Source organism: Balaenoptera acutorostrata, chromosome 15, assembly GCF_949987535.1.
Source record: "Balaenoptera acutorostrata chromosome 15, mBalAcu1.1, whole genome shotgun sequence".
Taxonomy (NCBI): Eukaryota; Metazoa; Chordata; class Mammalia; order Artiodactyla; family Balaenopteridae; genus Balaenoptera; species Balaenoptera acutorostrata.
This window is the reverse complement of record NC_080078.1, coordinates 89,310,781-89,338,748: the sequence shown is the minus strand read 5'-3', so window position 1 is coordinate 89,338,748 and position 27,968 is coordinate 89,310,781. Positions and strand designations below refer to the sequence as shown.

Below are 27,968 nucleotides of genomic sequence, written 5' to 3'. Positions count from 1 at the left end.
GTCACCTCGGAGCCTTCACCGGCCCCGCCCCCAATTCTTCCCGGTGTCCAGGGAACTGCTTGGCCCCGGGGCCCACGGCTGGCTGGCGAGCTTCCCAGGTGGGTGGGGAGCCAGTGGGAGCGGTCACGGCACAGACTGTGGCGTCCAGGCTGGTCAGAGGGAGGGGGAGGCGTGCGGGGCAGTGACGAGGCAAGGGGCCAGCAGGTTGGGGTCCCATGAGGCCTGAGCACATGGGGGCTGAGCCAGACTTTGCGACTCTAGAGGAGGGGCCGCTACTAGGGAGGCGGGGAGGCCCTGGCTGGGCCCGGGGCAGCCCCGCCAGCGTTCTCCAAGCCCACCCCCACCCCGCGGACTCAGAGTGCAGCCGAGGCTGAGACCCCCTGAGCGGGGCCTGAGCTCTGGAGGGGCCGGCCGGGGGCACCGGGGTCTGGGGGCTGCAGTGGCCTCACAGGAAGGGGGGGGCGAGCCCCAGGGTAACAGGGAGACCATGGTGGGGGGGTCCTTGAGGCTGAGGATGGATGGCGGCTCCTCTCCGAGAGATGGGGGTGGGGAATCTGGGACTCCACCCGACGGGGCGGACATGGGGCCCCGCCAATGAGCAGCACCTCCCTTGACAAGTACACGTGGTTTATCTGAACAGGAAGTGCACAGAGGAAAGGTTCCCAGGCCCAGCCTCTGCCTCCTCTCCTTCCACCTCCAGACCCTCTTCTCCAGCTGCGCTCGGTGTCCGGGATCCGGTGGGGGGACGTTCGGGCTCACTCGGGGCAGCAGGGGGACCGTCCTGGCGGGAGGAAAGGGTGGGCGGGTCTGGGGGAGGCAGTGGACAGCTGACACCCGTCGGGAAGCAACGCCCAGCCTGCGCGGCCGCGTGGACCAGGCCCCCGGGTCCCGGCTGGACCCTGAGCCGTGTGTGCAAACCCGCTCCTCAGGGCGCCGCCCACTTGGGCCCCTGCCCCGGTCAGCCAGCCTGGCCAGGTGTCCACTGTGGTGCTGACCCCCATCAGGGCCTCCCTGGGTTCCCACTGGGCCAGCTTCGGTCTCCCGCACCCACCTCAGTCCTGCTGGCTCCCCCGAGGCCCCCCCCACGCCCCACTGCGCCCACCCCAGTTGCTTCTCTGGCACCTGCACGACTTTCCCCGCTGCTCCCAGCCCCCCACCGCTCCTCCCTGCGGCCCAGGCTGCCTGTCCGACTGAGGGCTCCAGGCTCAGCCGAGGGGAAGGAGGGATGTGCCGGACCAAGGGGCGCAGGTGGCAGGGCTTTCCTTTCTTGAGGGTCCTATGCTGACCTGGGGACGGTGGGTCCTGGGGGCAGCGGGTCCAGCCTTCAGGTTGAGGCTGAAAGCTTAGGGTCGGGGGTCCCTGACCTCAAACAGGCACTGATCGTTGTCTCAGAGGCCGGGGTTTAGTGCGCGGTGGGGACGGGGGAGGGGGCTGGGGTGGGCATCACGACAGCGCCTGCCAGCTTTGGACGGCAGGTACAAACGGGGGGCACTTACGGCAAAGGCAGTGTCTGGGGGACTGTGGTGGCTGCAGTCGGGGGGATCCCTTCCCCGCCCATCCCCGTCCCGCCCCCCACCCTCGGCGCAGAACTGTCCTCCCAGCCGCCACATCCCACCCCCACCCGTCTCCTTCCTCCCCATCGAGGCCACGAGCTCCGTCTCCCCTCATCAACTTCTCCATCCATCTCAGCATCTGAGCTGTGAACACTGCCGCAGCCCCAGTCAGGTGGATGGACTCATTACAGCAAGGTCACTGGACCAAGCCTCCCGCTGCGGCAGCCAAGGAGAGGGGGACGGATCAGGGACGGGAGGGAGGGGACCAGAGGTTGGGGAGGGGTCCCTAAGCTCAGGCTTGCTGGGAGGTTGGGGAAGGGGCTGTTTCGAGGGCCCCAGGCAGCCAGGCAGCCCCAGTTCTGTGTGGGTTCAGGGGGCCTGTCTCCCCACCCATCACCTGGGGGAGGAGGGCCACACAGAGCCACCAGCCCCAGGACTGGGGGAGACCCTTCCCCACGGGGGCCAGTACCTCTGTCCTCAGGGCGGGGGCCACCGTGCCCCCCTTCTCCAGGGAGCCGGGCCTCGCTGCGCGTGCCGAAGGCCCTGGGGGCCTCCAAGATGGGCATGGGGGGCCGGGTGCTCTCGTGGGTGCAGGCGTGGAGCTTCAACACGTGCGCTGTGGGGGAGGACGGTCAGAGGGTGCAGGGCAGGGAGACCCTCCCTTGCTCCCTGCCTTGCTCCGAGGCACGTGGTCTGGGAGAAGGGCCGCAAGGCTGGGTTCGCTAATGACCGGGCCCCGGGCGTCCCTTCCCTCCCGGGTGAAGACGGAGGCTCTGGGGTCCTCACAGGAGGCTGGGCCACTCACTCTGGATGGCGGACTCGCAGGCCTGGCCCACGAGCTGGTAGATGGTGGCCAAGGACTGTGGCTCGCCCTGCAAGGGAGGACAGGCCACGTGGCCAGCGGATCGAGCAGCGCGAGCCAGTGCCTCCCTGTGCTTCCCCAGGAACGACCCAGACCCCAGACTCCCCTCACTCACCTTCTCTCCTCGCTCCCCCTTGGGCCCCGGCAGCCCCTGAGCGGGAGGAAAAGGAGAAGCATCTGGACCCCGTGACCGCCCGCCCACCGCGCCCCCCAACCAAAAGCTTCGTGCAGGACTCATCCCAGGAGTCCCCAGAGGACAAGGACCCACCTCTCCCGCTGCGAGAGGGAGCTTCCCTGCCCCCAGGCCCCACGCAGCCTGCAGGCCCAGGTCTGCCCCTCCCCGGCCCCCAGAGCCCACGTCCCTGCACCTGCCCCCCACCTTGTCTGTGTTGGGCCGGGCAGGGGGCAGCCTGGGCTCTCTCTGCTGCGAGCTTTGTGCCAGACTCGCTCTACAAACGTGCCGGTCGCAGGGTACCCCGAGCGGTCAGCGGGGACAAGTCTGCACACATGTGACCCCCCTTGCTGTCGGGCGGGCGGGCTGGGTAGGGAGGGGCTTACCGTGGGCCCCACAGCCCCCGGGGGTCCTCGCTCCCCGCTGCTGCCTCTGGCCCCCGCCGTGCCCTGGAAGCCCTGCAAAGGCGGGGGTTCTGGTTTGGCTGCAGCTCTCCTGCGGTGGCCCCTCCCTCCGGTCCCGCCTGCCCTGGACCAAGAGCAAGCTAAGACAAGCTAAGGGGACCCCTTAGCATGTCCCCAGCCTCCTGCAGGCTGTGCCTCCTACCCACCCCGCGCCCAGGCAGCCCCCCCGCACGCCCCACCCGTTGGCGCTAGTTCTGCACTAAGATGTCCCCGCCCGCGTCCCAGTGGTCCAGGTGTGACCGCAGGACGGGCCCCCCAGGGGGGGCCTCTTGCAGGAGGGGCAGTTCGGCCTTCCAGGAACCCAGCGAGGCCGACCCCCCGGGGAGATCCTGGCCGGGTCTGGGCTGCCGGCCCCGGACCCCCCACTCAGAGCAGCTCCCAGCCCCTGAGCTCCGCTCTGACCTCCAGGAACACCAGGCTGGGAGGGAAGGTGCTTCCGAGTGAGCGGCGGTGCCCCCAGCCCTCCAGCAGGGCGGCCTGGGCCCCGGGGTGAGGGTTTCTGGAGGTGGAGAGGGAGAAGGGGGCCTGACCACGTCCCGCCGCCAGGCCCACCCGGGAGCCCAGGCACCTTCCTGCCGTGTGGAATGGCGGCGTTTCCTACCAACCTGCCGGGTGCGGGGAGCGGGGAGGGGGGCGGGGGGGCGCGGCTGCTGCGCTCCTGGGATCAGGGCTCTCATGCGCCCAGCCCAGCGCCGCCGCCGCCGAGAAGGCCCCGGGCCCCGTCACTGTTCAGCTCAGCCCCAAGAAACCTGTGGAGGCCCGGTGGGGTGAGTGGTGTTGGGGGCTCACGCAGGAGGCGATACGCACCCGAGGGCCAGGGGGTCCGGGCAGGCCAGCAGTCCCCTCCAGGCCTCTCATTCCCTGAGGGCAAAGGAAGGGGTGGGCGGGGCAGAGGCAGGTGCCCCTCCCACAGTGACCCCCAAAACCCACCGCTGTGGGGGTATGTGCTTGTGCCGGGCTGAGGCTGGTCCATCCCAGGGCCCGCCCCCGCCGCGGGCAGTGGCCACTCATGCCCCAGTCCGTGTGGGCTGACGCTCCCCTCCCACCGGCCAGGCCCCGGCGGGGGCAGGATGGGGGGAGGTGGGTGTGGGGCAGAGAAGGAAGCCCCACCACAGCCTCCAGCTCCAGACCCTCCCGGCCAGGATCCTCTCCCACCTTTGGTCCCTGGACGCCAACCTTCCCAGGGGTGCCCTGGAGGCCGGGGTGGCCCTGGAATAGAACAGAGGCAGCCAGCCAGGCTGGGCCAAGGTCCGACCCGGAGGGGGAGGCCCTGTCCCCAGACCCCCGTCCCGAGCACACAGAACTTGTGCTCCGAATGTGGTCTGACTCACTACCTGCAAGCCGGGGCGTCCATGATCCCCCTTCTCTCCTTTGACCCCTGGTGGACCCTGGAGGTGGAAGATGGATGGGCGGGAGGGTGAGGGGAGAGGGGCTGGGGGTGGGGGTGGGCGGGGGGTGGTGGGAGGGAGGGTGAGGGGAGCGGGGGGGTGGGAGGGAGTGCGAGGGGAGAGGGGCGGGGTGATGGGAGGGAAGGAGGGCAAGGGGAGAGGGGCAGGGGGGTGGGTGCTGGGGGGTAGGCAACACCTACCACAGGTCCCTGGATGGTTCGGCCCTGGGTGCCTGGTGACCCCTGCTGACCTCCAGGACCCTCGGGTCCCATCTGTCCGGGTGGCCCGGGCTCTCCCTGGAGACACGGGTGTGTGTGGTGGGGCTGAGAAGACATGCGGCCCCTCCTGCGGCCCCTCCTTCAATCCCGCCCTCCCGCCGGCCCATGGTCTCCAGACCCAGGCCCATCACAGGCATCGTCACCCTCGCAGAGCACTCTAGGAGGGAGGGGTCCTGCTATGACCCCACTGTATAGCCAGGAGCTGGGCTGGCTCTGGACGGGTCAGCACAGAGCTCTGAACCCCAGACACCAGAACATTCTACCAAACCTCTAAGGGACAGATGACACTAACGCCATTTAAACTGCTTGATTTGCAGTTTAAAAAAAAAAAAGACTGCTTTCAGATAATCATGTGAGTCATGCATATCAATGCACCAAACTCTATAAAGAAAACCACAGGCATTCCCATTTGTGAATATCAATGCGAAAATCCTAAATAAAACCTGAGCGCACAGAAGCCTGCAGCCCATTAAATGGGCAGTGAGCGCTCGGTGACCACGCCGGCTTTTAACGGGAACAGGAGTAGTTCAGAATTTGGGAGAGATTAAATCATTCACCAAACTAATAGCTTCAAGAAGAAAAATGATTTGTTTGCGTCCACAGCAGCTGATGAGGCACTAAATCTTATTTAACGCCCATTCTTGATGTTTAAAATCTCCTAATAAAATAAGGGTAGGATTTGACTAGCACGTGGCAAAATGTATCTGTCTCAGCTCCCAGGCCAGCCCCCCACTCAACCGGCAAACACTAGAAGCATTTCTGTGAAGTCAAGATGAGGACATCTTCTATCACCGCGGTTCTTTGACAAACTCTGGAGTGTCACCATACCAGACAAATAAACGAGAAAAATAAAAATAAAAATAAAAATAAACGAGTGTAATAAAAATCAGTCAGTGAAGTGATTTTTCACAGGTGATGTAAATTTAAACCAGGAAATTCCAAGACAACCATCTGAAAATAAAAAACTATTGCAAATAAGATAACTGAATAATAAATGGGGCACAAAAATCCTACACAGAGAGGACAGAGGATCTGGGGAACCTGATGGTGGAGCTGGACACCAGGATCCGTGTCTGAGGCAGCCGTTTGGACCCTGGAGTCCGTGGAAAGTCGTGATGTGGTTAGGCTGCATCTAAAATTGGCGGGGGCTGGCTACCCAACACGTGGGAGGACTGGCGGGGCAGTGGTCTGGGGAGGCGAGAGGAAGCACGTTCTGTGTCGGAAGGCGCTAGAAGCACTAGGAGGGACTGTGAGCAGGTGGGCCCTCTCAGACTGAGGGAGGGCTTTAAACACGGTGCAAAAGTCAGGAGCCGTAGAGACAGACCCATGCAGTCGACTAGACAAAGGTGATTCTAAAATCCGCCTGGAGACACGTATGGAAAACCAGGTCAAAAGACAACAACAGGGTAAACTAGTCACAACTCAGGGCACAGGTGTTTCCGTTAAACCTAGAGCCCCACGAGCGAAGAAGACATAAGCCAGTGGAGCTGGGGCTGGAGGCCATGCATCCAACAAGAAAATACCAGCAACTTTCAAAGCCGGTGGAGCCGCTGGTGAGAGAAACGCACTTGAGGGCCGAGGACACACGTCCTGGCCAGATGCCCAAGACCGCCCGTCACGCGGTCCCCAGGCTGGGGCCCCACGGAGAGGGCACCGCAGCCCGGTTGGGGGGCCCTGCTCCCGCCTGGGGTTGGGCTGTGGGGGGCTCAGTCCTGCACCCACCCCCCCAGGACGCCTCACAACTCACCCTGGGCCCTGGGAAGCCCTGCTCTCCTGGGACTCCATCCCTCCCGGGGTGGCCCTGCAGAGGCACAAGCAAGGCTGAGGCCGGGCTGCACACTGGCCCCCCCCAGCAGTGCCCTGGACTCCAGTCTCCACCTTTAGGGGGAGAAGAAGAAGGGGCTCCGGGGGCGAGGGCGTCCTGGCCCACCCTGCCCTCCCACAGCCAACTGGTTACCGCGTTCACGGGCTCAGGCGGGTCTGGGGTCCAGCCCTGGCCCCTCCCTGGTGAGGTCTGTGGACCACCAGCTAGAACGGGTCCTGTAGCCTCAGGCGGCCAGAGGGTCTGGACCTGCCCCACAGCAGGGCCCAGGCCTGGGGCCGCCTCCTTGGAGGCTGGGGAAAGGCCCCTCAGGGCTACCCTACAGCCCAGAGCGCCCAGGACAGAGGCTGTCTGCGTGGCTGCGACTTGTGGCCAGGGACCAGCGCGGCGCTGCAGACTGCTGGGCCCGGACCCCCACCCCAGCGGGGAAGTGTGGCCCCGACACCAGAGAGGGGCCTGCTCGGGAGAGGGCGGCCATCGGGAGGACGGGGCTTGCAGGGGGGGACGCGTGGGCCGAGGGGCGGATGAGGCAGCCAGGACACTCGTGAAGTCTACCCCATCTGTGCGGTGGGCCTAGGGACGGCTGCTGGGGCATGGGGGGGCCACCCTCATCACCACTGGCAGCAAGAGGTTGCCAGGAGTCCCTGGTCACACCAGGGAGGAGCTGCTGGACTCACAGGAGGTCCTTGGGGGCCCGGGGGCCCAGGGGTCTGCGAGGAACATGCACAGGCAGAAGGGAAGGCAGGGCAGGTCTCTCCATCCTTCTGGGAGAAAGGAGACCCCCACCATTAAATGGACCCTTTCCTCAGTTCTTGTTCGACCCTAGAGCTCAGGGTATCCACGGACACCAGGGTCCAGGGAGCCTCCAAACCCACCCCTGGGAGGCTGGGGGGGGAGGGGGGAGGACCTGGTCCTGGGTGCCCAGCCCCCCAGCTGCCTGGCACAAGCCCCCAACAGGACTCCCTCTCTCACTCCCTTGCAGGCCGCCAGCATGGCCAAGCCCAATGTGGGCACCCAGGGGAGTTGGTGAGGACCCCTGCCCACAACTGTGCCCACAGAAAAGGGCAGTGGCCCTGAGTACATGGAAGCAGCCACCCCTGGGGCTGGGGGCTTCCAGGCCTGCTCCAGCCTGCCTTGCCTCAGGGCCTCCAGGACACACATCCAGCCGCCCTGAGCTCCGGCTCTAGCCCCGGGGGCCACCTCCTCCAGGAAGGCTGTCTGGATTTCTCCCAGAGCCGCAATGACCTGGATGGCCAGTCTACCCGCAGACTCTTTTGCCCTCAGTGGGCACTTGCCCACCTACCAAAGCCGGCAGCTCGCAGCACCTGTCCTCCTCTGCCCAGGAGTCACTGCACACAATCTGTAGCATCTGGAGCTGGAACTGCAGGTGGGGGGAGGGGCAGGGTCGGCCGGGTGCAGGTGGGTCAGGGGGCGGGAGGGGGTCCGCCAGCCCCGGGTTGTCTGGCTCACCGAGGCTGAGCTGCTCCGGGGGCCCCGGGCCTTGGCCAGTCTCCCCAGCGTGACGAAGCCGGTGGTGGGCAGGCTGCCGGCCTCCCCAGTGGGCTTCTCGGCCACCTTCCGGCAGTCCACGTAGAGCCTGACCTTGGAGTGGCCCACGGCTACGTGCACCTGGGAGACACCAGGAGGTCTCCCGCGGCGCCGGGCCAAGAAGGGCTCCCTTCCACGCCCACAGGCCAGGGTCAGAGCGGGGAGGGGCAGGTGACCATCCCCTGGGGCCTGGGGTCAGGATCCTGACTCCACCCCAAGTCTCGTGAGACCCCCCCCCCTCGGGGCCTCAGTTTCCCTTCTGTGAAATGGACCAAATGACATCCCGCGCAGCCCCTCCCAGGGACTTGCGGGACGCAGGAAGAAGGGCTGGATGCTCTTTGACCCGAGTTAAGGTAAGGACGTCCAGGGTAGAGGGGACGCAGGAAGAAGGGCTGGATGCTCTTTGACCCGAGTTAAGGTAAGGACGTCCAGGGTAGAGGGGACGCAGGAAGAAGGGCTGGATGCTCTTTGACCCGAGTTAAGGTAAGGACGTCCAGGGTAGAGGGGACGCAGGAAAAAGGGCTGGATGCTCTTTGACCCGAGTTAAGGTAAGGACGTCCAGGGTAGAGGGGACCACAGGAGCAGAGGGGGAGCCATGGTGACGGGGGTGGGCAGCCTGTGTCCTGCAGAGCCCCGTGGGGGGTCTGTCCCAGAACTTGGGAGCCAGGAGGGTCTTAGGCAGGGAGGCACATGCTCTGGTCCTTCCAGGACCTTCCAGGACCTTGTGGAAGCTCCCAAAGAATATCCTCCTCACTTCGGGCAGGTCGAAGGTGACCTCCTGCAAGGTGGCCCTGGGGTCACGGTTGAAGTAGGTCAACGACTTTCTGCTGGCTGGGGGGCAAGGAGCACGTGAGACCCCCAGGCGAGAGGCGGGAGGACCCACCCGGAGTGGAACGGCAGAGCGGGGGCCGGGATGGGTGTGCAAAGCCTCAGAGGCCGTGTTGCGTCAGTGGCCCCTGCCTTTGAGGAGTGACCTGGGCCCACCGCTCCCCTCCAACTGACCGTCCAGCAGGACCCCCAGGACGGGCTGGAAGTCCTCGGCCACCACCTGCCACAGCGCGAAGGCCTCGCGGGGCGTCTCGGGGAGCAGGCGCAGGAGGAAGACGACTGTGTGTTCCGGGGGGACGCTGGCTGGGTGGACGTCGCTGTGGGGACACAGGAGGGGCGACCACAGGCCTGAGAGGAGGCCGGACCCCCGGGACCGCAGAGTGGGGTCCTCGGGGCCAGGCTGGGCCTCTCCTGCCTCGGCTTCCCCGTGAGTAACGCGGGGAGTGTCGGGGCAGAACTCCCCTCCCGGGCCTGTCAGGTTTCAGTGGGAACAGCTCCGCCAAGGCCCAGCAGGGACCACGGCCAGTGTCCACGATGATCGTTCTTCAGGGTCTCTGCGTGGGTGGGGAGGGTGCAGGTCGAGGGCTCCCAGCAAAGTCTCTGAGCCTGTCTCCTGGGCCAGGAGCCCACAGGGCCAGAGGCAGCTCTGCCCTCGGGAGCTGCTCCGACTGGGTGGGCAGCTGGGGTCTGTGCTGGTGCTCAGCGGTGGGGACGGGCAGGGAACAGGGTCTCGAGCCACCCAATAAAATTGCTCCTAATGGCCTGCAGCCTCCCTATTTGCCCTTCCTTTGCTCTTGGGATGACCAAGGGCCTGGAAGACACAGCCCAGCCTCGTTGCTGCAATTCTTTAAGCAAACCAACCCCAGGGCCTTGGCACGTGCTGCTCCTTTTCCTGAGTGCCCTCCCCTCTCCCATTCTCTCCTACTCTCTGCCACCTCCTGGGGAGCCTTCCTGACCCAGGGAGGAGCCCCTTCCACTCTTAGCAGCCCCAGGGTTGCATTTTGTATTTCTCAAATTTCTATTATAAAGCACGTGATTTACCTTTGCAATGTAAAACATTTTAACTTAAGAAAAATTACGCTGTGCATGTGGAATTTCCAATGAGTGATTGAAGACACCTCCATATACGAAGTGGGGTGACTATTAGACCTCGGAGGTCATCACAAGCCTTGATCGTGGTGAGTCACAAAGCAGTGGTTTCTTACAAACCCCGGATATTTGCAGAATCAAATTAAAGCACAAAGGAGGCAGGAGTACTCAGGGAGACAAATTTGGTGGTCCCCGCCCAGAAGTCTGCAAGTTTGGTCAATCCCTGGGTCACATGGGGAGAAGGACCCCCCGCCCCCAACCGTGGCCTCATTCCGCCCACAAGAGATTTATTAATCTGTGGAACTCGGATTCCCGGAGCCCACGTCCCCCCGGGAGTCTGTCTGGCTGGCTCTGGGGTGGAGCCGCTGGGCCTGGGGGACTCCCCCTCCCACGACCCCCCCCCCCAGGGTGCCCTCCTTCTCCCAGGCCCACGCCGCCCCGACCTGGCCCGGCGGGTCAGCTGAGCATCCTTGAAGAGCGTGAAGGTCCTGGTGGGACCAAAGGCCGAGGGCTCCATGGCCACGCCACGGATAGAGGCATATTCTTTCTCCACCAGCCCGAAGGCTGCCATCAGGTCAAAGCCTGGGGAGGCGGGGCGCGAGGGACAGAGACGGGAGGGGAGGTGGGGGGCAGGAGGCAGAGAAGAAAACCAGGTGTCGGGTGAGAGGAGGCAGCAGAGGCAGGGAGGGAGACGCAGGCCTTCAGGGGCCTGTTCCTCCCCCTTCCCTCTATCCTGACCTGGGGAAGGACACGCAAGCAGCACCGTCCCGCCCCTTCTGTTGCCCACAGCCCTCGCCTCCCTGTGACCCTCAGTCCTCGGACCCCCGCCCATCCCAGCCCCATCCCCACTCGCCAGCCCTTCAGCTGGGGCTGAGCAGCTCGCTGGACATCCCGCGGGAGACCCAGCCCCAAGCTGGGCCCCCGCCTGCAGCCTGACCCCACCGCCCCGACCTGGCAGATCTCCCTGACCATGGGGGCCCACGTGTCAGCCTTCCCTCTGGCTGTCTCAGACCCACAGCAGTAAAGATGTGATGCCAGGGACCCTGGCTCAGCCCCTCGCCCGCCCAGTTCCTGGTCAGCAGAGGCTCACGGAGGCCACGCGGGACCCGGGCCTCCAGCATTGCCTGACCCCAGTCCCAGGCCACCACCCCCCCGACAAGGACCCAGAGGAGGAGGGGCGGCTAGGGGCTGGTGGGGAGCAGCCGCCACACAGGGTGGGGGGACCTACCTGGGAGGGAGCCATCCGGGTGGAGGGCCGGGCAGGCTGCTGAGAGGTGACAGCGGTCAGGGTCAGTGGGGAGGGGCCCCTCGTGGCCGGACGCCATGCCCTGTGGTCCCCACGCCCCAGGGGCGGGGATGGGACAGGGACAGCGTCCTGCTGCCTCAGGTTCCACCCCAAGGAAGACAGCGCCCGGCTGGGTGCTCCCGCTGGGGGCTGCACCCGAGAGGCGATGTGCCCCAGGCGGCAGGGCCAGGGAGGTGCCCGGGTGTGAGGGCGTGCCCAGGGCACCGCCATCCTGGGACCCAGCTGTGCAGGCCTGCCCCACTGCCAGGCACTACGTGGGCGCGCGGGAGCGCTCACGGGCGAGCGCGTGCAGAAACTGGGACCCTCAGGGCGGGAAGCGGCTCCCCCCTCAAAAAACAGGAAGGGTGCTGAGCCTCAGGTAGTGAGGCCCTCGTCCCCAGAGGTATTCAAGCCAAAAGCAGGCAACCCCATGGAGGGGACACAGAGGGAAGCTGGGGCGGTCGGCTAACTGGCCTCTGAGGGCCTTCTACTCCGAGCATCTGATCGTCCAAGAAAAGCAGCAAAACAAAACAAAAGACTCCTCTCAGCCGGGTCCTGGCCGGCAGGTGGTGGGACCCCAGGGACAACCGATACCCCGAGGGTGGGGCCAGCCCGGCGTGGGCCCTGGGCTCCGCTGCAGCCGCCCCGTCTGTGGTCTGCGTCCGGCTTCCTGCTCCTACAGGCTGGACGTCTGCCCTGCGCCTCCCAGACGCAGATCCAGGAGAACACTGGCCGCTCCCCAGCCGTGGGCACCCGCAGGCTGGGCCACAGCCGCGATCCCCTCCGCGTCAGCCTGCACGCGTTCAGCTGGACTGCAGTGGCCTTAACCCTTGGGGTAGCGGTTGGCATTCTACACCGAGGAAGGTCTTGCGTGAAGATCCGATCTCCTTCCGCTAAGCTCTGCAGTGCCGGGTGCGTCCGGGAGTGACAGGGCCCACACGTCCTGGCTCCCGGGGACCTGCCAGGGTCCTGCGCCCGGCTGGGGTCTGCTGGGGCCTGGGGGTCTTAGTGCCCACTCACCCGTCCGGCCCGTGGCAGACACTGCCACACTCTTCCCTGCTCCGTAGACGGCTGAGACCAGGACCCGGTACTTGGTGGCCGCCAGCAGGTCAGGGAGAGTCACATGGCTTCTGGGTCCTGGAATGGAGATCTGGGGCGGGGGTGGGGGTGGGTGGGGAGATGGTCACCTGAGCATCTTTGCTCATTTGGGCATCTCAGCTCCCTGTGGGTCCTGCCATGGAAGAGTGGCCCCCTTAACAGGCAGGGTGGGACGTGTCTCTCCCAAGGCCCAGGACCCGGGGGCCCACGAGGGGTGATGGCTTCCCGGCTCCAGGGAGACCCACCGACTTCTCGGGTCCCAAGCCTGAGGCCAGTGCGTAGGAGAGCTGGTAGTGGAGGACGTGGCCACTCGGGGGCGTCCAGCTGACCTGCAGGCTGTTGGGCGACTCCGAGGCCAGGGCCAGATTGGAGGGTGGGCTCCAGCTGACTGCGGGGGGAACAAGGGGCGGGGGGGCCTCAGATGGCAGCATGCCCCCCGCTCTGCACCATGTCTGCCACTCCACAGCCCCGCCACGCTGCCCAGTGGCCTCGGCCAAGACAGGGCCACCAGGCCAGCTCCAGGACTGTCTTGGGCACTGTGTCACACCAGGTGACTTGGACCCTCGGCCATCCCAGGGATGCCTGCCTGGACGGCTCAGGACCCAAGTGGTCCAGCTGCAGGGTCAGGGACTCGAGGGACTGCCTGTCGGGGGCCCACAGATCGGGGGGTCTGGAGCAGAGCAGGGGTCACCTACGGGGGGTGTAGCGGAGGGACACGGGGTCACTGCGGGCCCCGTCCCTGTAGTAGGCCAGGATGGTGATCTCATACTCCGAGTGCCTCCCCACGCCGGGCAGGACGGCCGTGCCCAGGTTCCCCGGGACGGAGATCTGCGGAGAGGAGGGACCGGGTGTCCACCCCGTGGAGCTGTGTCCACACGTTGGGGCCCGGCCCGGGCCACGTGCAGGCCAATGTCCCCAGGGTGCAGCATGGGGGTCTGAACCCCGGGAACTGGGGTGGGGAAGGTCCTCTCCCCCCACACCTTATGGGCCTTCCCCTCTCCCAGGGGCGTCCACGTGATCTGGTAGACAAGCACACCGGACGCCACTGCGGCCACCCACTCCAGCCGGACTTCGTCCCCAGGCAGCTCTGTCACCGACAGCTGGCTCGGGCTGGGGACTTTCCCTGGAAGAGGGAGACTGAGGCTGGGGTGGCAGAGGTGCCCCAAGTCTTTACACACAGTGCCCGCAGGGCCCACTGTCACACCTGTCCAGGTACCCGCCCTCACCTGGCTTGGTGCTGCACAGAGCAGACACCGAGCAGCTGTGTTGATCTGAACTGTCCAGGGGAGCTGAGGGAAGCAGCCTGGGAACACTCACGTGTGGTCAGGCGGCCAGTCAGTGCGGAGGAGCTGCCCCCAGGGTAGAGGCAGGTGACGCGGACCGTGTAGGTGGTGGAGGAGGAGAGGGGGCCCAGAGTGGCCGAGGTGGCGTTCCCAGGAGCCTCCATCTGCAGGCGGGTGGTGGTGGGGACACGGGCAGCTGGGGAGGGGGCAGCCCCCACCAGAGGGAGACCCAGGCCTGCCCCGTGACCACCCCCAGACTGGGGAGATGCGGACGGGGTGCAGGATCCACGGCACCGGGGTGGGGTCTTGCCCACCAGCCTGCCCAACAAGCCGGCATTTTCGCCTCTCGTGACGCCATGCGCCTCCAGCACAGCCCGTCACAGCTGTCACGCACGAGGGTTTGTATGATTCTTTGCTTCACATCTGCCGCCCCCAGGGGCCCACAAGGGCCGGGATGGTGTCAGGTGTCCTCCACTCCCCCGGTACCGGCTGAGCCTGTGCCTGGGGAGACCCGGCCACACCCACCGACCCTGAACGCAGGGTGCCCATTGGGGGAGGCTGAGGGCACTGGGTCCCCGTGGACAACTCATGCCCCTGGACAGCCCAGGACATCGGGCCCCGGGCAGGGCCTGGCCTCACCTGTCCCGAGTGGCCGCTCTTGCTCGAGACGTAGCTGACCCTGAACAGGCGCACCGGCCTCGCGGTGCCCTCCCAGGACACTCGGGCCGAATCGTGGCTCACGTCCGAGAAGCTCAGGTGTCTGGGGGGGCCCAGGGCGGCTGCAGGGCACACCAAGGCCTCAGGGACCGCCCCACATGTATGGGGGAATGGCGGGTGATGGCCAGGGCTGGTGGGGCTACCAGATGGGGTCGGGCTCCCCCACCCGTGGAAGTTGTGGGGAGCCGGGGTGGGCAGTAGCCTGGGGGCGGGGCACTCACAGGTCCTGGCGTGGATGCTCTGGGCCTCGCTGGTCTCTGCCCCTCGCAGGCTCCGCACCCACACCTCGTAATCCCTGCCTGGGGCCAGCCCGTCCAGCAGCACCTCCGGCTGCCCCACCCGCACCTGCGGGACGCTCACGCTGGCCCCTGCCTGTGCTCCCCCCGCCCCAGGCTGGCTCCTCCGCCTCCCCTCCCCCTCTGCCCCGCACCTCTCTCCCCTCCTCCTTGCCCTCGGGGGAGGGGGGCGAGCACTGCACCAGGTACCGGGTGGCCCCTGCCGGGGGCTGCCAGGTGAGGCGGATGGTTCTGGGCGTCACTGCGGCCAGGGTCAGCGCCTGGGGCGGGGGCAGGGGCGCTGGGGGAGACGGGGGCGGGCGTGAGGGGGGGCTTTAGAAACGCAGCACAGGCAGAATTCAGACCCATAAACCAGCGGGACAAAGGGTCTCAGGAAGCGCAGGCCAGGTGTGTCTGGATGGAGACACAGAGCGGGGAAGACCAACCCGGGGTGGGCAGACAACTGAAGTCCCTGTCCCGACTTCGCCCTGGGCCACCCTGCGGGTTTCACTTAAGGCCACTTGCCCTGAGGGTGGGAGGTCTGTGGCCTCCGGGCTAAGAGGGCCACGTGCTGTGCGGTCCCATTTACATGGAGGGTCCAGGCAAACCCCAGAGACGGAAAGCAGATTAGGGGTCGGCAGGGGCCGTGGGGAAGGGGAGGATTGGGGGTGACTGCTAAGGTGTGGGTGCGTGATGCTGGGACAAACGGGAGCCACTGACTTGTACACTGTAAATGGGTGAGTCGTAGGGTGTATCTCAATAAACCCACTGGGGGGCGGCTCACGCAGTCCCTGGGGGCCTGCAGGCTGGACGGGGCGGGGGCTCCACAAAGAGTGTGGGCAGCAACAGTTATGGGTCCCAGCCAAGACTGGGGTGTTGACACAAATGACATCACTTGTGCTCAGAAGAGGACACTGAGGGTCGGAGAGGCCCAGTGACTCGGCCTCGGTCACACGCCGGGGGTGTACCCCACCCGGGTTAAGACTGCCCCGGTGCCAGGCTCCGAGGGGAGGCTGCAGGTGGGGGCAGCCCGTACAACCCTGAGCCCGGGGCCCGCCTCGCCCACCTGTGGTCACCAGGCCCCGCAGGCCCTCACCGACGCCGGCCTTGTGGACGGGGAACACGGAGACCAGGTACTCCGTGCTGGAGGTCAGGTTGTGCAGCTCTGCCGACGAGGTGGGCGCCGCCACTGCCACCTGGAACAGGAGCCGCGACAGAGTGGGCGGGGTGGGGGGCAGGGGCGCGGGCTGGGGAGGGCTGGGTTGGCCCTCGCTCCCTGTGCGGCTGCGTCCCTGGCCAGGTCTGGGCCACCCGCAGGGGCAAGGGGCTGCGGTTTGGTAGCCCCCCGCCCCTGCCACTCTTCTTCCTCCACGTTGGCTTTGTCACGTGTGGGCCCGACTCCAGCCCTGCCTGCGTTGGTGGGGGGCCCTCTCACCTCCCTGGGGGCGCCGCCCTTAGAAGGCCGCAACACGATCAGGTACTTGAGGGGTGGCCGCGGGGCTGGGGTCCAGGACAGGTGGATGCTGGAGGAGGTCACTCGGCTCAGGACCAGGCCGGTGGGAGCGGAAAGGGGGTCCAGGGCCGGAGCGGCTGCGGCCGGTGTAACTGTGGGATGGGAGGGGGCGGCTGGCGACGGTGGCTCTGCCTGCGCCCCTGGGGGCCACTTCCGGGAAGGACAGGGCTTCCCCAGGTATCCTCAGAGCCCCGAGAACCGCGTGGGCGGGCCCTGGCGGGGCTGCGGCCAAGCACGGGTGCCGCTGCCCTCGCACCACGCCCTGCTCGCTCACCTGGGCCCCCGCGCAGGCGCCCGCCCTGGACCTTCTGGCAGACGAGGCGGCTGAGCAGGCCGGCCAGCGGGCCGAGGCGCGGGAAGTCCTGCACGCTGTGGACGGTGACGTCCAGAGGCGGGGACGCCAGCAGCCTCAGCTCAGCGTCATCGGCGTTCTTCACGCCTGCCGCGGGGTGGGGGTGAGCTGCCCGTCGTGCAGCCAGGACCGCTGGGCCCCTGCCAGGCATCCGGCCGGCAGAGGCTCCTTCCCAAGCCACAGACCCACGACTCCACAGGCCCCAGAACGGGGTCACCCGGCCGGGCCCCCGCGAGAGACGGGCTGGTGTGAAGGCGCGGCTAGACACCCGAAGGTCCCTCTCAGGCTATGCCATGCCTGCCTGGGTCTCTGTGGGGTTTGGGGCCAGGAGGGAGGTCAGTGTGCTTTCCTCGGCATCCTGCACACCCCGGGGCTGGGGTCAGGCACCGAGGACGGTCTCTGCTTCCCGGAATCCCTGCCCCCAAGTCTGGAGTTTCCTTCCCAAGGGACAGAGTTAATGACTGGCCAGTTAAGGGAGCAGAGCAAGGCCTCCGGGCCACGCACAGGGCCCGTGCAGACAGGAGGGGCCACGGAGACGTCTACAGACACTTCATTAGAGCGCGGCCGTGCCGCCCACGCCGGCTCACGTGGCTGCCTCGAGCAGGGACTTGTCCTCCCCACTCGCAGACAGCGGGCTGGGCTCAGAGGCCACAAAACCTGCAGCCCGGGGGGCAGTGCGGGGGGCGTGGGAGCCACCCGCTGTGAGGATTGCCCCTGAGAGCCCGGGGGCTGCTCACCCACGGCAAAGACGTCGACGCCCAGACCCTTCAGCATGCGGCCAGCAGTGCCGGCATCGTCCTGGGACTTGCCGTCCGTCACCAGAATCACCAGCTTGGCCGCCTCCGGACGGAGACCCGCCACGGGCTTCAGGTTCTGCTCCAGCACGTGGGTCAGGGCCAGGCCTTGGGCGCGGTGAGAATAAAGTGCTGGCAGCTCCAAGCGCCCTCCCTGCCCGCTCGCGATGGCTCCGCCAGCCGCTGGCCCCCTGCTTTGCCCACCAGGCCGGTCCCGGCCCCTTCAGGCTGCGGGGGCCCGGAGGGCAGGGATGCCCTCTCTCCCTCCCTCAAAGGCACCCAGAGACCCAGGGACCGGCACCCCGCACCCTGCTGCCTGCTCAAGAGCAGCGAGGCCCAGGACGGGAAACAGGGAGGGGAATTGCGGTGGGGGGAGGGGTCTGCTGGGGCAGACCCCCTGAGGGGGGCTGCTGCTGGCAGGGGCCCCCCAAGCCACTGGTGGGCCCTCCCAGGGGCCTCTACCGACCAGAGGAGTCTCTCAGTTTCAGCAGGACTGCCCAACACACCACGTTCACCGTGGATGAACGAGGTGGACTTGTCCTTTGCAAAGGCGTGAATACACAGCTCTCAGGAGTGGTTCAGAACACACGTTCCCAAATCTGGGAGGGTGCGAGGGAGGCCGACCTCGGGACCAGACCTGAATGGACCCCGAGGGTGGGGCCGGGGCCAGGCAGACCTGTGAACGTGTTTCCCCCTCTGTAGCGGAGGCCACGCACGGCGGCCAGCACCTCCTCCTTGGTGCCAAAGGCATTCAGGTCCCACTCGGTCTGGGGGTCCCCGCTGTACTGAGTCAGGCCTGGAAGGGGAGGGGTCCCCGCTGTACTGAGTCAGGCTGGGAGGGGTGGGCACACAGCAGGCGGGCAGGACACACACAGCCTCGCCCGGGTCACCGGGGAGGCACATTTGCAAAGCCTCGCTTTCCACACAGCGTGCCCCCAGGAGCCGGCTGTCCCTCCAGGGCAGGTGGGGACCCCACCCCTGCCTGGCCAGGTGGGAACTTAGCCTTAGTTCCCAGAGGCTGCGCGTCTCCTTCTCCAATTCCCACTCCCTTTTCCAAGCATCGCCTGTGCTGGGGGCTGGCAGGAATTGTGAGGACCACCCCGGGTGGGGCGCAGGGCAGGGCTGGGACCCACCTACTTGGACTCTGTCTGGCCCGATTTCAAAGGGTTCAATGATGCTGGCCAGGAAGTCTTTGACCTGCTGGAAGTGACTGTGACCAATACTCCAGGACCCGTCCACCAGGAAGATCATGTCCACGGGTGTGGGGGACGTGCAGCGGAACTGGGGTCCGGCTGGGGAAGGAGGGGAGGGAGGCGAGGTGCTGGGCGAGGCCCGCTGCTGCTGCAGGACCCTGAACTGCCCCGGAGGCTGCTGCAGCCCCCGGATCTCCTCCCCTGGGGCAGGTAGAGGGTGAAGAGCCACAGGACTCTGGCCTCAAACGAGGTGGGCAGCTGAGTGTTGGGGGACAGGCACTAGGGTCTCCCCAGACTTAGAAAACCCCACTTGAACCTCAGCCCATCATCCCAGGCCCTCCGAGCCACCCCCCAGAGAGGCTTCATAGGACATCCAGCCACTCTGGCACCTCTGCCCTCCATCGGCCTTGGCAGTGCTGGTCACTGTGCGATTGTCTATGGCGGGGGACGGGGGGGTTCCACCTTCCTCGTCCGGCCGACACGACACCCGGGCCCAGCGGGCAGAGGCTGCCCAACGGGGTGCCAACCGGGGTCGGTGGGTCAGCACCACAGACAGCTCCAGGCAGCGGCCCATGCTGCCAGCTCCAGGCTGAGGCCTCACCGTTTGGTGAGGGCGCTTGTCCTAAGGACCCAAGAGCTCTTTGGAGACAAAGCCACACCCCTCGATCTGGGGCTCCCTGAGTTTTGCACAGACAGTGCCTCCAGGCCAAGCCCCAGAGCCAGGGCCAGACCCCACCTGAGGCTCCCGGGCAGGGTAGGTGTGGTGAGACCAGCCCCCCAATGGGGGAGGCAGGCCCTGGCCTCAAAGCCCTGCATTGTGGGGGAGACCATCTTGTGAGACCCCAAGTCCACTGGGAGACAGCAGGGGGCCCGGACCCCAGCACCCCACGTGAGGCTAAGGAAGGAGGTCCTTTCTTCCATTCCCAGTCTGATGGGAGAAACAAGATCAGAGACATCTCGGGTCTGATGGGGAAGGCACAGCCCTGCCTGCAGGGCCTCGCGGGAAACGCGGCGCTGTGGTCCCACCCCGCTGGCCTGCAGAGGCTGGCACCGGGCCGCCTTACCTGGCTTCCATCTCCCTCCAGCCGAGGCCCGGGCGTGGTTCTGCCCTTCCAGGTCTGGGGTGCGCTGAGCAGGGGTCTCCCTCTCAGGGCGCCTGGGTGGGGGCTGCTCCTCACCAGGTACTCCTGGGGGGGGGAGGTCACAGCTGTGTCACCTCTCACCAGCCACACTCAGGCTGGGGGACTCCTGAGAGGGCTCAGGGTGGTGGGACCAGGCACTGGGGCCCCAAGGACACCCCCAGCAGATGACCTGCCCCAGGGGGTTTAGTGAACCCAGGAGCGTGGCAGCCAAGCCTGAGCGAAGCTAGAGAGCATGAGGTCAGATGGATGAAGCACTTCCTGGCCGCACGGAGAGGAACCGCGGGAAGCTGAAGACCGCTCCTCCTCCCAGGCACTTACCGTCCCCCGGCTTGGACCCACCACCACGCGTGGGCAGGTCTTGGCTTGGGGCTGAGGCCACGGGGGGCTCGAGGCCTGGGCTCCCCACGCGGGAGGGGGTGGGCTCCGGGGCCGCCCCCGGTGGCCTCCGGCTGCTCCTGTTCACAGAGTTACTCTTCAGATCTTTGACTGCAGAGAGACGCGAGGGGCTGTCAGGACCACCCAGGGAGGGAAGAGAGGCCTGGGGCTGCACACAAACCCTCCCCGCGAGGGTACGTCCAGGCTCCACGGGGCCCCAGCCTCCTGGGAGGCAGGCACGGGCATCAGGTACAAGCAAGGCTCCCGGGCGGCTGCCAGGACTGAAACCCAGGCCTGGGGCTCCCAGTCGAGGGGCTGCCAGGGCTCCGCTCCAGCCTCCTCTGCACACATGCACCCCCGGAGGGACTTACTCACAAACTCCCTCCGAGCCAGCAGGACATTCCCTGAGCCCGTGAGCGCGAAGATCTGCAAGGTGTAGCCTTTGGAGGGGCTCAGGCCCCCCACCGTGGCCTCGGGGGTCTTGGTACTCAGCATCACCTCCTGCTCCAGGTCCCCTGGGGTGGGGGTGGGGAGAGCTGTCGAGCCCGCCGAGGTGGATGATGTGTGCACGCATGTGTGCCCCTGTGCGTGCAGGTGTGCTGTGCCCACTGCGTCCTGCGTGTGCCTGCAGGTAGGTCAGGGAGTGGCAAAATCCTGCAGGCGCCTCCTCCTCCCCCTCCCACAGCTCCTCCCCTTGGGGCTGGGGAGGGAAGAAGGGGAGAGGTCTTCGTTGCTCTCTCCAGGACCTGATGGGAGGGGCCTGCACTCCTGGGTAACAGATGGAGAAAGAATGTATCTCTGTGGCAGCAAAATAATATGCCTTTACGAAGCTTCCCCAGAAGGACTTATCCTCCCCAGAGGGAGGACTCATAAACCCTCCAGATGCCCAGCACAACAGCCCTGGGGACAGCATGAAGGTGTGAAGATGGGGGCTGCACACAGAGAGAGGCCCCACCTGCCCGTGCGCAGGGGGCTGGACGGCACACAACAGAGGACCTGCAAACATGTCCCACTGTGACTCTGTGAGTCTGACTAAAAAAAAAGAAATGATTCCAAAGGGGACACTGCCAATCTCTCAGGGGAGGCAGTCGTGGAACCGACTGGAGAGACTGCAGTCAGAGGTCAGGAAGCACCTGGCGGTTCGCGGGTCTCAGGTGCTAGAAAGGAGATAACAGAGGATGGACCCGCACGCCCGCCCCATCGTCCATCGTCTTGCGGGGCGGACAGCCCCCAGCCTGGGTCCAGCCCCATGTGGGGAGGTGGGACAGGCCAGGAGGGCGAGGGTGTTGGTGCTTCGTATGACTCAAGCTGCATAATTTTCACAAAACCATCCTCCCATTTTGTAGATGGGAAAACCGAGTCACACAGTTACTCAGTGGTAGAACCAGGATTTAAACCCAGGTCTGTTGGGTTCCTGGGTCCGCCTGCACAGGGGAGGGATGTACAGGCAGGCCCTTTGAGGAAGTGAGTCCTCGGCATGTGACCCCCCCGCCATGCTTTGGGTTGAGACCCTGAAGAGCTCCACCCAGGAGCAAGGGTTCGTGAAGATAGACTGGCTCTTGAAAGGACTGAAGCCCAACTTCAAATAATCTTAACTTCTAAAATGGAGTGAAGATGACCCCAAACTGCTAGTTCACATCTCTATCTGTCAGAAACAAGCATAAATTGTTTCTGAAGGAAGGCAATGTTATCAAAGGCCATAAATTATTTCTATAAGTTGTCACAACGTGTGGTATGCAGTAAAAAATAACCGGATATGCGAAGGAGCAGGACAATGTGATTGAATGTTAAGAGAAACATTAGACAACAGAAGGAGAGCCACAGATTTCCCAGATAATGGAGTCATGGAGACTTTAAAATAACTATGCTAGGGCTTCCCTGGTGGCGCAGTGGTTGAGAATCTGCCTGCTAATGCAGGGGACACGGGTTCGAGCCCTGGTCTGGGAAGATCCCACATGCCACGGAGCAGCTGGGCCCGTGAGCCACAACTGCTGAGCCTGCGCGTCTGGAGCCTGTGCCCCACAGCGGGAGGGGCCGCGGTAGTGAAAGGCCCGCGCACCGCGATGAAGAGCGGTCCCCGCACTGCGATGAAGAGTGGCCCCCACTTGCCGCAACTGGAGAAAGCCCTCGCACGAACCGAAGACCCAACACAGCCAAAAATAAATAAATAAATAAAGTAGCTATAAAAAAAAAAATAATAATAATAATAACTATGCTAAGTAGTTTGAAAATTTAAAAGACGAGCCTATGAATTCAGATATCAAACCATAAAAAAACAAAAAAAGGAATTCTTGAATGCAAAAACCGAACGGAAATTTCCAAATGAAGAAACACAGGGACTTCCCTGGTGGCGCAGTGGTTAAGAATCTGCCTGCCAATGCAGAGGACACGGGTTCGAGCCCTGGTGTGGGAAGATGCCACATGCCGTGGAGCAACTAAGCCTGTGTGTCACAACTACTGAGTCTGCACTCTAGAGCCCATGAGCCACAAGTACTGAGTCTGCATGCCACAACTACTGAAGCCCGTGCACCTAGAGCCCTTGCTCTGCAACAAGAGAAGCCAACACATTGAGAAGCCTGCCTACCACAACGAAGAGTAGCCCCCGCTGGCCGCAACTAGAGAAAGCCTGTGCACAGCAACGAAGACCCAATGCAGCCAAGAATGAGTAAATAAATAAATTTAATTTAAAAAAAAAAGAAAAACACAAAACATGATGTTAGAAATTCAAAGAATGACCTAACAGGTTGTTACACAAAAATGAAGAGATAAATGGTGGAAGATCAGTCAGAATAAAAAACACAAAGTTAAGCACGGAGAGATAAAGGGATTGAAAATATAGAAGAGTAAAAGGCATAGATACAGAGAGAGAATGGGGCACAAGCAATGTTTGAGGAGATACAGCTAAAGAACTTCCCGAAACTGTAAAACAGTAGGCACTGATTTGAGAAGTCCTATGAATCTGAAGCAGGAGAAAAGAGACCCACACCCACAAACATCAGATTAAATGTGCTGAGAATCCAAACAGAGGAAAAAGTCTTAAAAGCAGCCAGGAAAAAGAAAAAGACAATACGGCAGCAACTGGGTTGATAACTGAATTCTCAAGAAAAACAACAGAAACCGAGAGACATTCAAAGGAGTCTTCAAAGTGCTGAAGGAAAGTTCCAACTTGAAATTCTATACCCAGCAATAATATCCCTCAAGAATGAAGGTGGAATAAAGACATTTTCAGACAAACAAACAAAACCCCCCAAAACACAGAATGTGTAACCAGCAGACTCTTACTAAAGGAAACATTTTCAGGCAGGAGAAAAATAACCCCAGACATGCTGGAAGGAAAAGAGAACAATGAAAGGGTAAACATGTGAGCTGGTCCAAATTCATGTCGAATTCATACACTACGCAAATGAAAATGCTTTATGAGATTTAATATGGATATAGAATCAACATGCATGAAAAAGGGATCAATGTAGTTGTGCTGCTGCAGCGTGGGGAAAGGTAACGTAGCCGTCACGGACGCTACACGTTGATAAGTTATGGATGGCACGGTGGTCTCTGGGTGATCACTGCAGGAGTAAAGGGATACGTAACTACTAAGCAGAGGGGGATAAGGGATGATAAACCGTGCTCAATCCTCCCCCACTTACCCATCAATCTTAACTTCACGCACATAAAAGAGACCCTAGACGCTGTGGACCTCCAGCTGTGGTGCAGCAGGAGTGACACAGAACCACTTATACAGGATGGTTGTCAACAAAAGATAATCAAACCTCAATCTGACCAAACCTCTGGGACCTGTCAATCTTCAGGACAGACGGGGGTAGGGGAGCAATAAAAGTGGCACCACGGGGATGCCATCAGCAGAACAAAGAATGTTGGAAGTTCTGGCGGACAAACGATCTTCTTTCGTCAACAAATAAGTGTCAAGGGAAAGGAGGGGAGAGGAAACTGTTCTGGCTGGAACATGACCTGAGACGTGGGGAGAGCACAGTGTCAGGACTCTGTTGGGACCCCAGTGCCAAGAAGTCAACTGCAAAAGATGTTTATCAGGCAAGCTGGAAGGTTTTTAACACAACAAATTATTTACTGATGGTTCTGAAATATTTTTACTTTTTAGGCATGCCAGTGGTACCAGAGTTATTTTTTGGTCCTTCCTTTTAGAGAAACATACTGAAATATTTATAGACAGAATTATATAACATCTGAGATTTGCTTTATGATAATACACTATAGGGAAGGGGTTGGAGAGAGAGACATGGAACAATAGTGGCTGTATGTTGATAATTGTTGAAGCTAAATTCTGGGAACATGAGGCTTCATTACATCACGCTCTCTTTTGCATGTGTTTTAAATTTTCCATAAAAATTCAGTTCCACAAAAAGACAAGAAAGGAGAGGAAAAAATTATAGTGTAACAAAAAGAAAACAAGTAGGAAGATAGTAGATTTAAACCCAAATATATCAGTAACTTCATTAAATGTAAGTGGAAAAACGTTTCAATTAGAAGACAAAGATTGTAACATAAAAACAATACAAATTCTATGCTTCTTAGAAGATGCATCTAAAATGAGAGGCTAAAGAAAAATTGAGTAAATGAATGGGGAAAGGTTTTCAGTGCAAACGCTTCCTGGCGGACCAATACTGATCTCACAAAAAGGAGACTCTAAGGAAAGACTGCAACCACAGAGATAATGAGAATAGTTCATAATGAAAAAGGTTCAATCTACTAGGAAGATACGATAATTCTGAATTTGTATGCACCTAATATCAAAACCTCAATGTATAAAACAAAGGTTAGTGAGAAACCACAGAAAGACGTATGTATATAGTCATGGTGGGGGATTTAGAATACTTCTCTCAGTAACTAATGGGGTAAGTAGACGCACACAAAATCAGCGAAGATAAAAAAGATGTGAAAAATAAGGTAAATAAATTTGGCTTAGTTGAAATAGTAGAAAACCACAGCCATGTCAACAAGGGGGTTCTTCTCGGGAGCAGAGGGAGTGGAGACCGGGAGGGGCCTCTCCTCACCCTGGCAGTGAGCTCCGGTTTGCCTTTGCATCATGCATGTACCAATTCTGCAATCACACACCCACGATTGTGGGCTCGTCTGCGTGTCAAACCTCAGCTTTTGAAAGGCTGTAACACTTGCAGCCCTCATCCCGTCTGGAGGTTTGTGCTGGGTTGCCAGGCGCCTCTGCCCCCCGCCCTCCTGTGAGACGTGCTCTGATACCGTGAGTCTGCCCTGGCGCTGGGCACTGGCAGAGCGCTAAGAGCGCTAAGCTTGAGGAGGGTCCTTGTTTCTTCCAAGTAACTGAGCGCCTTCTGCGTGTGCCAGGCGTGGGATACCGTGGTGGGGACTTCAGGGGCCCCGCTCTCCTGCCACAGCTTCCCCGTGTCAGCGGGGCAGACGGGGAGGAGGGAGGCAGAGTCGCGAGGAGCCGGGCACAGCGACCGCCATGCTGACCGTGGTCACCGTCAGTGCGTGCAGAGGGGAGGCGCGGGCCCCTACCTGCCCTGGGCTTCACCTGCACCAGGTAGCCGAGGCTGCTCCCCTCCGACTCCCTCCACTTCATCTGCAGCCGGTCCTCAGGCAGCACCGCCAGCCTCAGGCGGCCGCCTGCTGAGAAGGCAGGACGGGTGGTCAGGACTGCCCCTTGGCAACCGCCCCAACCAGATGTGGGGGCCCCGTCCTCAGGGTCCGAGGAGGCTGGAGCCCCATTAAGGGTCAGAAGGAGCCCAGTCCCACCTGGGGGAACTCGAGAAGAGGCCCCACCCGGGGCTGAAGGAGGACCGGGTCCCTGGGGGTCTGAGGCGCCGGGGCCGCCTGGCAGCTCCCGGGAGGGCAGACTTCTGTCCAGGGAGGCCCCCGCCCCTGTGGAGTGAGGCCAGCCTCCCGGAGTGGCCATAACTGCCCCACCGGAGACGCAGGCACTGAGCCAGCACAGCAGCTGCCCGCCCGCCCGGATGTCCCCGCCGAGTCCCCGCAGTGGGAGACGCAGCTGCGCAGCTGCAGACCCCAAGGTCACCACCAGGTTCACACAGCCCATGAGGGTGGGGTGCCCTGGATTGGGGGTGCCCTGGGGTGGGCCTGGCCATCCTGGGAGGAGGACGGGGTAGCAGAGGCCTCAGCCCTCAGGCACAGCCTGACCTCCGAGCTTCCGGGAGCTCGTTGGCGGAGGCGACTATCTTTGGAAAGTGGGGACAGAGATGGGCTTCTTCTGGCCGCCCCCCTCAGTGCTGGGGCACAGGGGAAGGGCAGGGCTGGGGGGAGCCCACGGCAGACACAATGATCGCTTAAGAGCGGGAGCAGCTGAGCCGGGTGGCCGGATGGGCCCCGCTGATCCCTGGAGCCTGGGCTGAAAGGCAGGAATGTCTCAGGAGCGGGGGCTTTGAAAAGCCCCTTGTGAGCAGGAAGCCCAGCTCATGAAGAGCCTCTGTCTCCCTGCGCCCCTGGCATGTTGGGGGCCATGCCCAGCTGCCTTCTGAGCCTGCAGGTCAGGGCCTTGGTGGGGCGCCTGGGAGCCAGCACCCACCCAGGGGCACCCCCCACGGGGCCACCCTCGGGGAAGGGCAGTGTGGACGTGGGGCCCCGCCCCACCCCAGCCCTCCCCCGTCTACCCAGAGCCTGCAGGGACCTCGTGCTGTCTGGACTCAAGTGTCTGTGGGGGTCCCTTAGTGACGTGGCCCCCTCGGGGTGATCCTGTCAGAGCCCCAGGGACAGAGGTCCCTGACCACCTGCGTGGAAAAGTAGAACCAGGAAGATGCACCACCAGGAAGAAGGCGCTTAGCAGAGCCGGGGCTCCGGGCTGGGTGGCCGCACGATGTGCCTCTGCCGCCCCCAAGAGGCCAGGCCTCGGCGGTCTCCTGCCCCTTCATCACCCGTGGGAGCCGGGTGCACGCCGGGGATGTGGCCGGCGGGGGTGACCGGAGCGGCCCCTGGGACGCGGACACCACCTCCCAGGGTCCGTCTACGCAGCCCTCCCCCACGGGTTTGGGGTGTTACAAAGGATACAGCGACCAGCGTTACCCGAAAGGGACACACCGTGAACGTCCAGTAGGGAGCGGAAGCGGCCCCTCGCTGGATGGGGTGTAGCCGCCCAAGGTGCCACCGCAGGGGGCAGGGGGCTGATGTGATGTGTGCCTTAGAGGAGCTTAAATGAGCAGGGACCTGCTGGAGGCAGCATCTTGGGCTCTCCTGGGGGGCGGGGGTATCACTTTTTACTCTAGATTCTGCTGTTTGAAAATTTCACATTGAAAAGGCGTCTGGGGAATGATGGAAAAAACCATTAATATAAGAGGGAATTAAATGCACACCCAGTGTGTTAATAACTGTTAAAAAAAAAAAAACACACACACACAACCGGAAGACAAAAAAAGTCCAAATAAATGGAAAGACCGCAAGGTCAAGCCACAGCTGAGGGCGACACAGTGGGCAAAGCTGTCCCCTCTTCCCGTTTCTGCCCCCTTAGCACCTGTCCCCCCAGAACAGCAGCTGCTGGGGGCTCAGGGCCAGAGGGAGGCTGGTCCCTCGGGGGACCTGTGCTCTGGGCAGGTATGGCCTGGGGTGGGGGGCAGGCAGGGGCCACAGAAAGCCCACACCCGTGTCCTCACCTTGTCCCTGGCCGAGTCCCAGGGTGACACCCAGCCACAGCCAGAGGCCGACCCCGAGGTGGGGGCACACACGGACGCTCATGGTGCGTGGCCTGCGGGAGGAGGAGAGGCCACTCAGCCATCTGTCCCTCTGTCCCTCTGTCCCCTCCTGACCTCGAAGTCAGAGCTTCTTTGTCCGTGCCTGTGTAGGCCTGGGGCTGAGCCCATACCCGAGGCCTCCAGCCACTTGCCCTCCTGTCCCCAGGGGCCAGCGTCCCACAGGCCTGGGGGAGCTTCCTGGATCAGGAGGTCAGCTGCCCTCCGTCTGCCCACCTGCACCCTCTGCAT

General features: G+C 63.0%; 1 protein-coding gene across 1 annotated transcript; it reads right to left on the bottom strand.

Annotated features, from left to right (window-relative positions):
- Positions 1–669: 669 nt before the first annotated feature.
- Positions 670–27,968, bottom strand: COL20A1 (collagen type XX alpha 1 chain). The gene is made up of 35 exons (XM_057529755.1): positions 27,823–27,968; positions 27,642–27,733; positions 25,540–25,650; positions 20,403–20,546; positions 19,999–20,142; positions 18,455–18,613; positions 17,998–18,117; positions 17,265–17,429; positions 16,450–16,614; positions 16,098–16,267; positions 15,729–15,858; positions 14,818–14,963; positions 14,609–14,732; positions 14,310–14,449; positions 13,705–13,834; positions 13,368–13,510; positions 13,079–13,215; positions 12,633–12,765; positions 12,310–12,439; positions 11,233–11,268; positions 10,448–10,586; positions 9,090–9,232; positions 8,809–8,918; positions 8,010–8,168; positions 7,843–7,920; positions 7,217–7,303; positions 6,465–6,518; positions 4,386–4,439; positions 4,207–4,260; positions 3,859–3,912; positions 2,974–3,045; positions 2,531–2,566; positions 2,377–2,425; positions 2,023–2,169; positions 670–781 (listed from the first exon to the last, which is right to left on the bottom strand). The coding sequence occupies exons 1-35, from the start codon at positions 27,966–27,968 to the stop codon at positions 756–758; spliced, it is 3,927 nt and encodes a 1,308-aa protein (XP_057385738.1). The 3' UTR covers positions 670–755.